The sequence below is a fragment of the Ursus arctos genome, unplaced genomic scaffold (genome assembly GCF_023065955.2).
Source record: "Ursus arctos isolate Adak ecotype North America unplaced genomic scaffold, UrsArc2.0 scaffold_13, whole genome shotgun sequence".
Classification (NCBI taxonomy): Eukaryota; Metazoa; Chordata; class Mammalia; order Carnivora; family Ursidae; genus Ursus; species Ursus arctos.
The window spans coordinates 60,477,444-60,494,597 of record NW_026622797.1 but is presented as its reverse complement, the minus strand read 5'-3'; the positions used below and the strand labels follow the sequence as shown (position 1 = coordinate 60,494,597).

The 17,154-nt window shown below is 38.7% G+C and overlaps 1 protein-coding gene and 1 non-coding gene across 16 annotated transcripts in view; one reads left to right on the top strand and one right to left on the bottom strand.

Moving 5' to 3' along the window:
* The window catches only part of KLHL32 (kelch like family member 32), a 253,190-nt gene that overhangs the window by 163,658 nt on the left and 72,378 nt on the right, over positions 1–17,154 (top strand). For 12 of the 15 annotated variants that reach the window (XR_008959002.1, XR_003319828.4, XM_026511771.4 and 9 more), the window contains one exon: positions 11,228–11,954. The exons of the other annotated variants lie outside the window; for them this stretch is intronic. Coding sequence is in view for 10 of the 12 variants with exons in the window: in XM_026511771.4 (XP_026367556.1) it covers positions 11,228–11,954 (727 nt within the window). In the remaining 2 variants the exon portion in view is untranslated. The remainder of the gene's footprint in view (positions 1–11,227; positions 11,955–17,154) is intronic. 15 annotated transcript variants of the gene reach the window in all.
* Positions 3,041–3,152, bottom strand: LOC113264858 (U5 spliceosomal RNA). The gene has a single exon (XR_003319847.1). It is a non-coding gene; the product is annotated as a U5 spliceosomal RNA (small nuclear RNA).

The following is a 17,154-nucleotide window of genomic DNA, read 5'->3' as shown; positions in this document are numbered from 1 at the left end:
ACCTGAAATTCACATAGTGACAGTGGTCAGTGGTGAGCATCGCGTTTCTGTGTCTTCTCTGCAGCTCAGAGTATAGGCTCTGGCTCCCCAGCCCCAGCACATCAGCTCTGTTCCCTTGATAGCAGAGTCTGGCCCCCAACAATGTTTAGTCATGCACTTCAGTTAGGGGGTTCGTCACTGCAATCCCTGCGCCCTGCGCCCTGTAGCTCTAAATTGCTGTTGAAAGTGACCATTGAGGATAATGTTCTTTTTATTTGGAGGCTCCCAACGTTAAAACCTGAAATGCAGCTTAAATACTTCGGGGACGTCTAAATCCTTCATAGTAACTTTTGTTTGAGGAAGTTGACTATCTCCATATCCGTGACTTGAGGCAGCTGCGGGAGCCTAGGAAGTCCTTTTGTCGTTCAAGGTTTAATTTCAGGCGGGGAGTATGTGTGCCAGTGAACCTGCTATTGGTTCATTATTATTGAATCAGTTCATAAGGAAATATTCAAAGGCTTGATGCTCTCAGGATGCTCGAGGGCATGTTTACAAATTAAGCAGCTTTTTTAAAACCATATAATTTATATACATACACCGGCAATATTTAAAACACCCATGAGGGAAATGGCAATGTTAAAAGATGGTTTTTGCATGTGTCTGAAAATCTGCTTACAATAGACCGAATTTTCAGGATTCCAAATTTGCAGGATTTTTCTTCCCCTAATTCCAATATTCCATGTGTATATTTTACAGGGATACGTTAAGACACTTAGGTCAAGAGTGAGCCTTGAGTTTTATGGTATTAATAGAGCTTGGAAGTGATTGGCAAATAAAAACGTACATATGTGAACTGATTAGAATCTTCCTTCTCACTAAGTAAGTAAGTTCCTGGCACATAATGGATACTCAACAAGAAATTGAGGAATGGATGAATAAAAAAAACTAAAAGAAAAGGTCCAAAGTTATATCATTTGCCTCAGAGCAACAAAACAAGAAGAAAAGTTATCAGCTCAATCAATCATTATTTCAGTGTTCTCAAGCCTGATAGCTTAATTTATATATATTTTTTCCTTGCCACCCAGTGAACTGAGTTGAGATTTGAGAGGACTTATGGACATGAATTCAAGTATTCTTAATGAGAGACTCAGGCCAAGTGAAGAAAGTGAATATACACCGTTACGCAGAAATAACTGGGTTTGTGTCTGTATCTCACTTTTCTTTCTCCCTTTCATTCTTTCTTTTTCCTTCCTTCTTTCTTTCCTTCCTTCCTTCCTTCCTTCCTTCCTTCCTTCCTTCCTTCCGTCTTTCCTTCCTTCCTTCCTTCCTTCCTTCCTTCCTTCCTTCCTTCCTTCCTTCCGTCTTTCCTTCCTTCCTTCCTTCCTTCCTTCCTTCCTTCCTTCCTTCCTTCCTTCCTTCTTACCCTTTTTCCTTTCATTCTTCTCTGACTTGGGATTTAAAAAAGCCACAGGCCTCAAATTACTGAGTTAGAATTACTGAGCCCATTTCTGTGAAAACAGACTCATCATAAAGTCTAGTTAGTAATCTGCAACAAATTATCTGTCATGCTTTTATTCTCACCTTACAACATGTGAAGTATTTAATACTGTGTAGCAAGTTTCTTATCAATTACAGCAATTTCTTGAAATTTATACCAATATTGCAGAAAATTGTGTTCTACAAAAATAGTCCTAATGGGCTGCCTTTATCATGAATTCAAAAGGATAATTGAACTGAGGATTAGTTCCTTCTTTTGGTGACACCTTGCCATCATATTTATTCTGTATATGGTCTAAATATCGTAGTTTGCCAAGCACTGTCACATTATCTCTTTTAGTCGTCTGGAGACCCGCGTGATGTAACTAACATCATCCTCGTGTTCCAGAGGCTGAAGCTGAGGCTAAGTATGCTAGTGGTTTTCATAAATGCCCGAGTAAGTTAAGTTGCAGAAATAGGTCTTCGACATCAAGTCCAGCCTTCTGTTTTACTGTATCGCATTCACCTCTACGGGCACATACCAATTAGTGGTAAAAGAAAGCATCACGTATTCCCAGCCACTTCAGCTGACTTCACCCTGAGAATCCTTCCTCACTGCATACAGTAGCAGGGAAGTAATACAAAATGTGACCCATGTAGGGTCACCGTAGTCCCTGTTGCCGATGGGAAATAGCAGGGTCTTATTCTGTTGACCAAGTTGGCTTTCCTTAATTTTCCAGTGTTGTTCTAACAATGTAAACTTAATATCTCACTGACCACATTCAAAGTCCCTTTGATAATTAGAAGGACATCATATATAAATACGTAGACACTAAGATTTCACTTCTTTTATTGTTATCAGTCCAGCATCAAGTAAATACTCTGATGCCATCGAGGATTAAGGATATGAGTATTATTTTTTTGTCTCAGAGACCAATACCAGATCGCTGGAGGGCAAGTATAAGAAGTGATTTCTAATCGTTCCTGTATTTTGCTAACATATGAGGAGACCAAGAGTAGGTTCCATTTTCCCTGCAGCGTCATTGGTACAAGTGATGTTGGTTATATTTATTGCCCTGTGGTGTGGGATATTTTTCCCATCTATTTTTCCCCCTGGATACAGGGATGGTATGTTTCAAGACAGTCCTTAGGTAAAAATGTATGTGACTAGTTTGCAAAATATTTGCATTGACATATAAAATCTCATTCTGAGATATTATTTATTTTTAAAGATTTTATTTATTTATTTGAGAGAAAGAGAAAGAGAGCATGAGCAGGGGGAGGGGCTGAGGGAGAGGGAGAATCAGACTCCCCATTGAGCAGAGAGCCTGCCATGGGGCTCAATCCTGGAGCCTGGGATCATAACCTGAGCTGAAGGCAGGTGCTTAACCGACTGAGCCACCCAGGCGCCCCTGATTTGCTGATTTCTTAAACTACCTCATTTGCTTTATCATGTGTTCTGTGTGTGTGTGTGTGTGTGTGTGTACACATATCTCAAGAGAGAAAGATAGAGGAGGAAGAGAGAGGGAGGGATGGGGGAGAGAAAGAGAGCAAGAGCTTTTTCTGAGCCCTTCGAGAGTAACTATATACATCATATGTATTTTTAAAAACCCTAAAAAAACTCATAACTGTTCCTCTTTATGATAATCTTTAGTAAAAGGCAAAAGATTTATATGATGTGAAGAGAAACCAGGTATTACCAGGCACACATTTTATGCTGAAGATGAAAATAAGAGCATTTGTTAGTCTCCAACTACATAAAGTTTTAAATGAACAATGAAAGAATATGTGTTATCATATGTACTAAGCTGAATATTCTTTTTATAATATGTCAGGTATTTTTTCTGACAATATATGAACCTGGGGGCTCATCAGATTTGATTCTCTTGAAATCTGTTTCTTAGAGGAAGAAATAGCCTATGTGTCTTCTGTAAGCCTGTAGTCAGCTGTGATGGTTAATGTGCAGCCTTCCTCGAACAATCTGTTTTACAAGCAAAATGTTGACACAGTTTTAATTATAGCACTCAAGTGAGCACTGTTATAATTTATAATATTCCTCCATGGTAGCGTTTTCATTGTTCTGGTAGAGAAAAATGCCCTGGTCCCGTGTCCCTAGTTGCTGGTGCTTTAGGATTTTATGGGAATGTTGTCTTTTTGAACAGAAATTTTTCATTTGGTCTCAAAGAAGAGAATATGACCACAAAATTTGATGCATTTATTTATTAACATGAACTTTCCTCTCTCTGGAAGTCATTATTCTGGTTTAATATGTCACTGTTTAGGCTTTGCATGACTCACGTTAACGAAGTGAGCTTCTGTGTTGCATGGCGGTGCTAAGGCAGGTGTGTATGGGTATAAAGGGCATGGCTGTGTGGGTCACATCAGATCCATGAGCGAGGAGAGAACTCTTGGCAAAGATCTCTAAGAGGAGCGCTCCAGGTGGAGAGAAAAGCAAGTGTAAGACTCTAACGCAGGAGTGACCTTGCTCACTCAGACTAGGCAAACTGTCCACACCTGTGATCTAAAGAAATTGTACGTAATATTTAAAGGGTATCTTGCTCAAGTTTTATGTTTATGTTTATTAGGATTTAAGGCATTATAAAATAATGCAAGCAATAGTGTGTTTTAATGCAGTGTATAGTAGTCAATGCACCATCCCTGTGAAGACACGGATTGGAAGATGGAGAGCTTGCTAGATAGTCTGCTTGGAGAGGAAGCACTGTCCATGCATTGTCACTCAGTGTATAAACACATGCTTCCATGGCTTCCCACCCCTTGGCCAAGCGCTCTTGAACCTGCCGAGTCTTTGGCGGATGTTCAGGAATGTCAGTTGATTGTTGATTTGCTCCTGTGCCCTTCCTTTGTCCCTTTCTGAATTTGCAGAAGTGTGGAATTTTCTGCTGCCTCTCGGGCACTGAGGGGAGACTGGTGCCCTGGCTTATCTCAGTGGGATGACAGGACTGGCAAGGATATAGACGCTTATGCCTGCACAGCATGGGCTCCTGCAAAAGGGGGGTTAGTTTTCCCCTTCAGCCAAGCTGTCTGCACCGAAGTTTTAAATAGGAGAATGATTATAGCTGCCCCTGACCAAGGGGGCAGAATAAGGCTGTGGACAAAAATATCAGCCCTCGCTTACTTAGCTCTGGCTGATAAGTGCTGTGATAAGAACATCCCTTTTAACTGAAAAAAAATATTTGTCAATCAAGACAAAGAAATAGTTACTGCTTTTGGACAATGTGGTAGGGGTTTTATCTTTTGTTAGTGTTGATTAAAAAGATTTGATCTCCCATCTGATGAGAACTGCCTCTGTAAAGGGCACTTCTATATACATTTGCAAGACATAAAGGCCCTTGTATGGACGAGTGCATTCATGTGTGTTCTTGGATTTGGGATGACTTTAGAATTCATATATTTTCCAGGAAATCTGTGAGTGTAAGATTTCTGATTGTTTTGATGTGATTTGGGGGTCATGTTGGAAAGTACACATACGTATGAGCAGACATATACAAGCAGAGTTAGACTTCAAAAACAGCTGCTTCTTTCAGAGGATTAGGAATTTTAGATTTCACAATGGCAGCTTCTGTCTGAGTCTGAGCAATAAAGGATTTGGATCACAACTTTTGGATTTGTAATATTAGGAATGTAATGTTTGTTCATATAATTGATATATTTCTGACACACATGAGTAAATTATGTATTTTAATTGAATTAGAGCAAAATTTGTAGAATTTTGGATTATATGGTATTATATTCAGGATTATATCCATGTCATATATTCTACTCCATAGAATGATAATCAGTTGGAATAGACTGAGAAAACTAAAGGGAAAAGATTATCTTTTCTATATATTTTTGAGCCAGGTTTAGTTAACAAGGAATGACCTAGAATTAAAATATATATTCCCTTAAAAAGTACAACAATAATTCAAGACTCAAAGAATACCTTTTACCCTAAATACTTGTTCTTTAATTACACACTCTTTAAGAGCATTAAAAGCATTTTTAAGAAGCATTAAATATATGCTTTTTATGTTGAAGTAATCCATAAATGAGGCTTATTGCAAAATACTGTCCACCTTTCTTCAAGCAAAACATACTTTAAAAACAGACTTTATTTTTCTAATTTAGAGTATATAGAAGTTATGTTTGGACTTAATTATGTTTGCCTGGATTCTGTCTTAAAATAATTACTGATGGAAAAATAATGATGATGTGATACAATAGAAAAACACATTGTATAATTTAAAAACTGGGGTTTTTTTTTTTAGTTTTTTTTTCAGCTTTAATGTTCATGTATCTATTTGTTTAATTTTATTATTTATTTATTTGTTTATTTATTTATAGTTTCAAATTTTTATTTAAATTCCAGTGAGTTAACATACAGTGTAATATTAGTCTCTAGCATAGAATTTAGTGATTCATCACTTGCATACAACACCCGGTGCTCATCACAAGTGTGCTCCTTAATCCCCATCACTGATTTAACCCATCTTCCCTGCCCACCTCCCCTCCGGCAGCCCTCCGTTCGTTCTCTAGCTAAGAGTCTGAAAAACTGGGGGGTTTAGTTCCAGCTTTTCTACTAATTAGTTGCATGACTTGAGGTAAGAGAGATAATTTGTCTAGATTTGATTTCCGTTTGTAAAATTGGGAAGCTTGAAACAAATGGACTCTGTATTTTATTATTTATTTGAGGCTTAAAAGACTGTGATATTCATTGCGTTGCCAAGAATCTGAAGTAGAGGTGGTTGACACCAATCACATGAAAGAGTAAAACAAGGGTCTTACATACGTCAGTTCAGTATGCTACGTTCTGCCGTGTGACATTCTGAGAGCTTATAAGGACTTTCTAGGAAAGCCACAAAGATGAGATAATAGGAAACCGAAACCTGGGATAGGTAGATAAATATATAGAGGAATTGATACTGTTTGTTCAAGAGGAATGTGAGAAATAGCCTAAGAACCATTGTAAATAATTTTCCCTTTATGCAGCAAATATTTATTGCCTACTGTGTGCAGCCACTGTTCTTATCAAGGATCTGAGGATGAGATGAGTTGAAGTTGGGATAAGCTGTAGCAAATGCTCCTCTTAGGAAGGAACAATTCTTCTTCAGGGTCAGATGAACTGGATTAGGTCAGGCAAGGTGCTTGGGAGATCTCCTGTAGTCTTCGGAGATGATAGTCCCTTGTGTTTCAGATGGTTTAGGAAATGTCTTGCCCAGTGGTACCCTTTGTGTGCCTTCCCAAATGGAATCCTTAATTTCTTTTCCACTCTTGCTGGCTTTGTCACCAAAAAAGTGCGAGATGAGACTTTCGCTAATTGCCCCATTTTTCTTTTGCTAATTGCTCCGTTTTTCTCCCAATTAAAATATGCTAGAACTTAGAGTGATGGAGGTATCAGTATGCCAGAATAAGTAAGATAGAATAGGATTTCAGGGGCACCTGGGTGGCTTAGTTGGTTAAGCATCTGCCTTTGGCTCAGGTCATGATCCCAGAGTCCTGGGATCCAGCCCCACATTAGGCTCCCTGCTCCGTGGGGAGTCTGCCTCTCCCTCTCGCTCTCCCTCTGTGCTCTCTCTCTCTCAAATAAATAAATATAATCTTAAAGAAAAAAAAAAAGAATAGGATTTCAGCCTTCCCCAACTTATGCTTTTTCTCAGTGCAGTGTCATTCAAAACCGCCAGTTCCCAGAGTAATTGTTTTCAAACATAAGCACCAAAATACACTACAAAGCTAACTGTGGTCTTTAGGTTCCATGATGCCCCAGTGATGAATCAGCCTTCTGCTTACTGTATTCTCTAAACCCCTTTAATGGGCCCCAGGATTTCCTCTACCACCTTGCCCTTAATTCAGCATGGCTCTGTGGGGTTCACAGCGTAGAACCGATTTTGAGGTAGCTTGTCGTTTTGAAATTTCTTTGCCATTTCTTTCATTTTTTGAATAAATAAGAGCTATCCATGCTTTCAGTGGTTTCCTCTTTTACATTTTTATAAAAGTAAAAACAGTGCCATAACTCTTTAAGTTTTTATTGAAATTCCAGTTAGCTAACATACAGTATAATATTAGTTTCAGGTGTACAATGTAGTGATTCAATACTTCCGTACAGTATCCGGTGTTCATTGCAACAAGTGCCCTCCTTAATCCCCATCACCTATTTCCCCCATCCCCCCACTCACCTCTCCTCTGGTACCATCAGTTTGTTCTCTATAGTTAAGAGTCTGTTTCTTGGTTTGTCTCTCTCTCTCTCTCTCTCTCTCTTTTCTTTTCCCTTTGCTCTTTTGTTTTGTTTCTGAAGTTCCACATATGAGTGAAATCATATAGTATTTAGTCTTTCTGACTGACTTGTTTCACTCAGCATAATACTCTTTAGCTCCATTCACATCGTTGCACCCTTTAACATTTATTTATTATTGTGAAAGCAGAACTGCACAGCGTGTTTATATGATTCACTATTTGCTATCAGAATCAGTTGTTGATTCATAGACATTATAGACCTCAAAATATGCTGTCTCACCCATAGTAAGATCTTACCCTTATGTTACTATATCAGAAATATACGATTGGTATGTTGAATACTAAGCCATAAATGTCCTATATTTTTAATACAGCATCCTACTTAGACTTCATTTGATTTAAGCCTTAGTTTTGAAACAACAGACTTAATTTATTCTAATAAGGCAGTGATTTACTGTTTCATGATTAGGAATCTCTGGAACGTTCTGACTCAAAGTGTGGCCCATGGACCAGCAGCATAAGCATCATTTTTAGATTGTTAGAAATGCAAACTCCCTCTCTCTCTCCCTGCTTATTGAATCGGAATCTGCGTCTTGACCAGAAACCCCGGTTAATTTGTGTGCATGTTAGGTTTGGGAAGCACTGGATTTAAATCTATAAATCACAGTAATTCTAGCTGAGATTGCTTTGAGGTTGGTGGCAGAACGGTTAATTGTAAATTACACTTACCTTTGATCTGGAGAAAAGATAAACCCAACAACTGTGAATGACTTGCATAGTCTGAAAATATTTAAAACGATGAAAGTGTGCAGATTATATGAAATCTGTGAGAAATTAGAAATATTGGCAAGAAATAAGATAAAAATTATCCCAGAGGATATGAACTAAATGTGCGTGCACAAAGTATTCTGTAATGCATAGTATTGGGGAAATCGAACATGGGAAACATCATGATAGATGTGACATAGGCCTAATAGTAGACAGAAAGTCAGAAATTAATCAGTGATAGATCACAGTTTGATTTGTTAGAGATTTGCCGGTTTGATTTGTTAGAGATTTTATTAAAGGCAGAACCTAGTTGTGGCCTGTGTGGTTTCCACGCAGTAAGTGCCACTGTTTGCTAGAAAAATAAAAATAAACTGGAGAGTGTTAAGAGATGGGCTAGAAGATTGATTATGACATAGGAAGAACTGATTTATGAGAAAAGAGAAAAATAATTAAATGGGCAGCACTATGCTATAAAAAGAGGCTATGGAGACATGGGTATTTATCTGATGTTTCTCTTATGTTTCCTGTAGTAGTCATATGAAAGATGCAGAAATATTAGGATGTAAGGGTGCTGAGAAATTTGTTACAGAGCAAAGCAATATCAGCTGGAACTACTCAATTAAATTAGGAGCAATATCAAAGATTAAGTTTCAGAAAATTTTACTTGATGCATGAGAAATGACCTTGAATGGGATGACTTTATCCCTGAGAACTTTTGAAAGCTCTGTGGGCAAAGAATGGAAGATCATTTATTAAATAGTTGAATTATCTCCCCTGGGAAATAATTGGAACCCCATCCCTTGAAATTTCTAAAATTAGGGTGGAAAAAACCCAGGATGTTGCCTATGGGAACGAACTCTGCTTCTGGCAGAGACCTGGTGATTGATGAGTGATGTTTTTCTTCTCCAATATCTTTGATCGTTGCTCATGATTACCATACAGAGAAACAGTTTTTCAGCAGGTTGGTATCCTATTTAAATTTTTTAAAAATGCTAGTTTCTAGAAAAACAGCTGGAGAGTGTCACTCATCTGCCATTCATGGCGTCTGTCTCCTTGGCAATGGTAGGCTTACCTGGCATTCTTTTTTCATTTCTCTTCATGACGTAATTCATTAAGAGATGCAATTTAGTATATACTGGAAGTGAATTCATTTCCTATATTCTCTTCATTCAGAAAGCTAAAAAGAAAAACCCTAAATATGCCTTGCCTTTTGGAGCCATTTGTCAAATGAATACAGAAACTCTGTATGAAACTCTCAAATGAAGTCATCTAGTGCTTCAGAGAGTTTTGTGATCCTTTTTATCCAGATGAAAACCCAGTTCATGTTTGCCTAGGAGTATGGTCCAAGAGCACCACATTTCCTTCTCCCTCCCTCTGAGACTTTTCCCCTAGTGAGCCATATCAGCTGAAAAGGGGAGCCCAGAACCCCAATTCCATTGGTCACAAATAAAACCTAAGACAATTATTTAGTATTCTAATTATTACTTTACCTTTTCATGCTAATTCCTTCACATCCACATTTATATTGTCTAGGAGATCTAGCTTAATATAGGTGCTGCTAAGGATAATTTATATCACATATGTTGACTGGAGATATTAGATATACTTCATGTTGGTATATAGGAAGGTTTGCCAAACTTAAGGATTAAGTCACATTAATTAAACTCCATCACGTGAGCCATAGCATGAATTGGGTTTTTTTGATGGTATTTTCTAAATCATTGTACAATTTTATCATTTATGACTTTGTGCTCCTGCTTTGCTTTTAAGAAATTATATTTGTCTTTAGCCCAGAGTTCTTCCTCCTTTCCTTCTTGAAAGAGGTCTAGCCCTAAACAAAAAGGTTAGGGTTACATTCCGTTATTGTGTCCCTAATACAAAGATTATCTCCTCCGTATCCTGTTTTTGTGAAAGCAGCTCTAACAAATTGCCAGCATCTTACACGTGCAAACAACGGTCTGCAAGATGAACACTAATTGGGAAATAAAAATAAAACTGATGGGTTACAATCTTTCTTTTTCTTCTCTTATTTCCTAACTGATAGACCTACCAGAGGGGCAGGGGGAAAAAAGTCCGTTTTCTTTCTAAATCATTCTGCTAGTGTCATATTGATTCTCTCTCAAGTACACGCTGTGGTCTCAGATGATCACATGTGTTCCTCCGATCCTCGTACTGATACAGCGCCTGGACTCATGGGTTGACATGCTGCTCGTACTGTGGCGATCGCTCATTGTTATTGTTCCTGGGCTGTACCCAGCCTCCTATGCATGAGACAAGGGGACAGGCTGTTTCACAACAGTACTCTCATTCTTTGAAAAGGGTTATTGTGCACCCCAAGTGCTACCTTAAGTCTCTGGCTGTGTTGCTTAACATGGCTCTTGACCTCTACAACAGTGCTTGAGTTCTTTGGCGTCTCTGCTGATGCAGGGAAAATAGAAGCCTCAGCCGAGTATGGAGATATTCTGCTGCGCTATTTGTAAGAAAATAACCCTGCCCGTACACCGGTGCTTTGGCTCTCTCTCTCTTTTTTCTTTTTTAATGATTTTATTTATTTATTTGACAGAGAGAGACAGCGAGCGAGGGAACACAAGCAGGGGGAGTGGGAGAGGAAGAAGCAGGCTCCCAGCAGAGGAGCCCAATGCGGGGCTCGATCCCATAACACTGGGATCACGCCCTGAGCCGAAGGCAGACGCTTAACAACTGCGCCACCCAGGCGCCCCTTTGGCTCTCTTTCTTACCCGTGTATTCTCTCCTCCCCCTGCCTCCGTTTCAGCTAGCCGTGAGGTGGTTGGAACACAACTGCCATTACCAGTACATGGACGAGCTCCTGCAGTATATCCGCTTCGGCCTGATGGACGTGGACACTCTCCACACAGTGGCCCTGTCGCACCCCCTCGTGCAGGCAAGTGAAACGGCAACAGCTCTTGTCAACGAGGCCCTGGAATACCACCAGAGCATCTATGCACAGCCCGTGTGGCAAACTCGCAGGACCAAACCGCGCTTCCAGTCAGACACCCTGTATATCATTGGCGGGAAAAAGCGTGAGGTCTGTAAAGTCAAGGAGCTCCGGTACTTCAATCCCGTTGACCAGGAGAGTGCTCTCATAGCCGCCATCGCCAACTGGAGTGAGCTGGCCCCCATGCCCGTGGGAAGGAGCCACCACTGCGTAGCCGTCATGGGGGACTTTCTGTTTGTAGCAGGAGGAGAAGTTGAGCATGCCAGTGGCCGGACGTGTGCCGTGAGGACCGCCTGTCGCTATGACCCCCGCAGTAATTCCTGGGCCGAGTTAGCACCCATGAAAAACTGCCGGGAGCATTTTGTGCTGGGTGCCATGGATGAATACCTCTATGCGGTTGGGGGTAGAAATGAACTGCGCCAGGTTCTGCCTACGGTTGAGCGATACTGCCCCAAGAAGAACAAATGGACTTTTGTGCAGTCCTTTGACCGATCCCTTTCATGTCATGCTGGATATGTGGCTGATGGGCTTCTTTGGATATCAGGTAGAACATGCCTCGTATGTTGGATTTTTCAAAAATCACTCTCGCTGTGGCATAAATTTAGAAGTCGAGCTTTGGTAGTCGTGGCCATGTATGTAATTGAACCACTGAACCAAGGATGCCGTGTTAGCTAATTAACGTTCATTTATTGGGCACCAGCTCCATGGAGAGCAGTGTTAATTGGAAGTAATTGACCTTTCGGTGACTTTATGAGTAATTAAAGTAGAAGGTGGAAATTAATGGCCCATCACGTCCTTTTCCTACCAAATCTTCTATTGTTTAGATTGTCAGTTTTTGATACTTATGGATTGTTTTGCACACCTTGTGGTTTATCCGGATTCTTCGCCTTTTTTTTTTTTTTTTAATCATCCTGGGCTGCTTGAACTAGGAGATGTTTCGTCAAAGACAGGGCAGGCAAAGTAAAAACCCAGTAAATCCATTTTGATGGGTATAGCAATGGGTATATATCCAGGTAGGAGCCACGCTATGCGTGGAGGGAAGGGATTTAAGTTATTGGCTAAAATGTTTTTGTATTATCTGTGGATTGTAGTTATACCTGACAACCTAAATTCCTTATTCTTGCTTACTCTCCCATTCTTACTGATTATTTGGGGGTACTTTTTTCTTCATTTTTTTAAGCCTTTTGATGATAAAAAAAGGAGACTAGTATCATGAACTCCATGTACCCACGACCGAATTTCAGCAGTATTCCACTCATCGCCAGTCTTTTTTCATCCATGCCACATACTCCCACAAACCCCTCATGGCTGCCTTTTCACTGGCACAGAAAAGGAGTCTGTGAGGCGTAAGTTATCAATATCGCATTGTCAACCTGTATTTCCAGTCCAATTCTTGAAAAGACCGAAACTGTTCTCCTTTGAAAGGGTTGCCTACTGGGGAAGAAAGTTCCATGTTCTCTCAGTTGGAGGGTACTCATTTTGTAACCCAGATGGAACTTGTTGAATTTCCATGGACAAAGAGAAATAGGAAAATCAGAGAACTTAAATACTAAGAGTAACTTTGAGATGTTTGTACTTAGAAGACACAATCACTTTTTTTTTTAAGTCTGTATGTCTTAATCCCTTTCATGTATTTCACCCATCCTCCTACCTCCCCACTGGCAAGCACCAGTGTCATGTGTTCTCTGTATTTATGATTCTCTTTCTGGTGTTTTTTTGTTTGCTTGTTCATTCGTTTTGTTTTTTTAGCTCCACCCATAAGTGAAATTATTTGGTATTTGTCTTTTTCTGACTAATTTTACTTAGCATAATACCCTCTAGGTCTGTCTATGTTGTCACACACGGCAGGATCTCATTCTTTTTTATGGCTGAGTAATATTCCATTATGGATATCTTCTTTATCCGTTCATATATCAGCGGACACTTGGGCTCCTTCCATAATTTGGCTATTGGAAATAATACTGCAAAAAACATAGGGGTGCATAAATCTTTTTGAATTGGTGTTTTTGTATTCTTTGGATAAATACCCAGTACTGAAATTACTGGATCATATGGTAGTTTTTTTTTTTTTTTTTAAGATTTTATTTATTCATTTGAGAGAGAGAGAGCACAAGCAGGGGGAGCTGCAGAGGGAGAGAGAGAAGCAGACTCCCCACTGAGCAGGGAGCCCAATCCAAGACTCGATCCCAGGACCCTGGGATCACGACCTGAGCCAAAGGTAGACACTTACCCAACTGAGCCACCCAGGTGCCCCTGCATTTTTGTTTTGTTTTGTTTTGTTTGAGAAACCTCCGTACTATTTTCCACAGTGACTGCACCGTTTGCTTTCCCACAAACAGTGCATGAGAGCTCATTTTTCTCCACACCCTCACCAATAGTTGCTTCTTTTGTTTTTGGTTTTAGCCATTCTGACAGGCGTGGGATACTATCTCATTGTGATTGTGATTTGCATTTTCCTGTTGATGGGTGATGTCGAGCATCTTTTCGTGTGCCTGTTGGCTGTCTGTAGGTCTTCTTTGGAGAAATGTCTGTTTATGTCTTCTGCCCATTTTTAAATTGGATTTTTTGGTTTTTGGTGTTGAGTTGTATAAGTTCTTTATATATTTTGGATACTAACCCTTTATTGGATATTTTATTTGCAATATCTTCTCCCATTCATTAGATTGTCTGTTAGATTTGTTGATTGTTTCCTTTGTGCAGAAACTTTTAATTTTGATGTAGTCCCAATAGTTTATTTTTGCTTGTGTTTCCCGTACTTCAGGAGACATTTCTAGAAAAATGTTGCTGTGACCAATGTCAGAGAAATTACTGCCTGTCCTCTCTTCTAGGATTTGAATGGTTTCAGGTCTCCCATTTAGGTCTTTAATCCATTTTGAATTTATTTTTGTGTTGGTGTAAGAAAGTGGTCCAGTTTCATTCTTTTGCATGTAGTTGTCCAGTTTTCCCAATACCATTTGTTGAAGAGGCCATTTCCCATTGCGTATTCTTTCTTACTTTATCAAAGATTAATTGATCATATAAATATGGGTTTATTCTTGGTATCTCCATTCTGTTCCATTGACCTATGTTTCTATTTTAGTGCCAGTTTTGATTACTGTGTCTTTGTAGTGTATCTTGAAATCAGGGGTTATGTTACCTCCAGTTTTGGTCTTCATTTTCAGGATTGCTTTTGCTATTCAGGGCCTTTTGTGGTTCCATACAAATGTTAGGATTATTGGTTTTAGTTCTGCAAAAACTGCTGTTGGTATTTTGATAGAGATTGCATTAAATCTGTAGATTGTTTTGGGTAGTATGGACATTTTAACAATATTTGTTTTCCCATTTCATGAGCATGGAATATCTTTCCATTTGTTTGTGTCACCTTCGATTTCTTCAATTTTTTTTAAAGATTTTATTTATTTATTTATTTGAGAGAGAGAGAGCATGAACATGAGCTGGGGAGAGGGGCAGAGAGAGAGGGAGAAGCAGACTCCCCGCTGAGCAGAGAGCCTGATGTGGGGCTTGATCCCAGGAACCCACGATCATGACTTGAGCCAAAAAGTCAGACGCTTAATCAACTGAGCCACCCAGGCGCCCCTCCTTCATCAGCGTTCTATAATTTTTAGAGTACAGGTCTTTCACCTTCTTAGTTAAATTTATCTGTAGATATTCTGTTCTTTTTGGCACAGTTGTAAATGGGATTGTTTTCTTAATTTCTCTTTCTGCTACTTATCAGTGTATAGAAATTCAACAAATTTCTATATGTTGATTTTGTATTCAGTAACTTCACTGTATTCATTGGTCAGTTTTAGTGTTTTTTTTGGTTGAGTCTTTAGGATTTTCTGTATATAGTATGATGTCATCTGCAAACAGTGAAAATTTTACTTTTTCCTTACAAATTTGGATGCGTTTCTTTTTTTTTTTTTTTTTCTAGTCTGGTTGCTGTGTCCAGGACTTCCAGTATTATGTTGAATAAAATTAGTGAGAGTAGACATCTTTGTCTTGTTCCTGATCTTAGAGGAAAAGCTCTCAGTTTTTTTCCCTTTAAGTATGACGTTAGCTGTGGGTTTGTCATGTATGGGCCTTAATTATGTTGTGGTATGTTCCACCTAATCCTACTTTGTTTAGGGTTTTTTTTTTTTAATCATGAATATGATGTACTTTGTTAAATGGTTTTTCTGCATCTATTGAAATGATCATATGGTTTTTATTCTTTCTCTTGTTGATGTGATGTATCATGTTGATAAATTTGTGAACATTGAACCACTCTTGCATCCCAAGAATAAATCCCACTTGGTGGTGGTGAATTATTTTTTTAACGGGTTGTTGGATTTGGTTTGCTAATCTTTTGTTGAGGATTTTTGCATCTGTGTTTCACCAGAGATATTGCCCTGTAGTTCTCTTTTTTCATGGTGTCTTTATCTGGTTTTGGTATCAGGGTAACACTGGCCTCATAGAATGAATTTGGAAGCTTCCCTTCCTCTTCTGTTTTTTTGGAATAGTTTGAGAAGAATAGGTATTAACTCTTCTTTAAACGTTTGGTAGAATTCACCTGAGAAGCTGTCTGGTCTGGACTTTTGTTTTTGGGAGTTTTCAGATTACCTATTTAATTTCAGTGCTGGTAATCCATCTGTTCAAATATTCTGCTTCTTCCTGATTCCGTTTTGGGAAGTTTTATGATTCCAGGAATTTATCCAGTTCTTTTAGGTTGTCCAATTTGTTGGCATATAATTTTTCATAATGTTCTCTCTTAATCCTTTGTATTTCTGTAGTGTTGGTTGTTACTTTTCCTCTTTCATTTTTGGATTTGAGTCCTCTCTCTCTCTGTCTCTCTCTGTCTCTCTCTTTTTCTTTTTGATGAATCTGTCTAAAGGTTTGATCATCGCAAAGAACCAGCTCCTGGTATTGTTGATCTGTTCTATAGTGGCGGGTTTTTTTTTTTTTTTTTTTGGTCTTTTTTTGTTTTGTTTTTAGTTCCTATTTCATTTATCTCTTCTCTAATGTGTATTATTTTCTTCTTTCTACGGGTTTTTGGGTTTTCTTAATCATCTTTTGCTAGCTCCTTTCGGTATAAGGGAACGTTGTTTATTTGAGATTTTCCTTGCTTCTTGAGGTAGGTCTGTATTGCTATAGATGTCCCTTTTAGAACAGCTTTTGCTGTATTCCAAAGATTTTGGACCATTTTGTTATAATTTTCATTTGTCTCTAAGTATTTTTGGATTTCCTCTTGGATGTCTTAGGTGACCCATTCATTGTTTAGCATCACGTTATTTAATCTCCATGTATTTGTGTTCTTTCCAGTTTTTTTTCTTGTGATTGATTTCTAGTTTCATAGTATTAGGATCAGAAAAGATGCATGGTAGGACTTCAGTCTTTTTGAATTTGTTGATACTTTTTTTTGTTGCCTAACGTGTGATCTATTGTTGGGGATGTTTCATGTGTAATAGAAGAGAATGTGTATTCTGCTGTTTTATGATGAAATGTGCTGAATGTATCTGATGGATCCATCTGGTCCAGTGTGTCATTCAAAGCCACTGTTTCCTTGTTGATTTTATGTTTGGATGATCTATCCATTGATGTAAGTGTGGGCCTTATTATTTTGTATTACTACAAAGTCCCCTACTATTTTGTATTAGTATTGATTACTTCCTTTATGTTTGTTATTAGCTGCTGTGTGTATTTAGGTGCTCCCCTGTAGGGTGCATAAATAGTCACAGTTGTTATATCTTCTTGTTGAATTGTTCCCTTTATGATTATATAGTGTC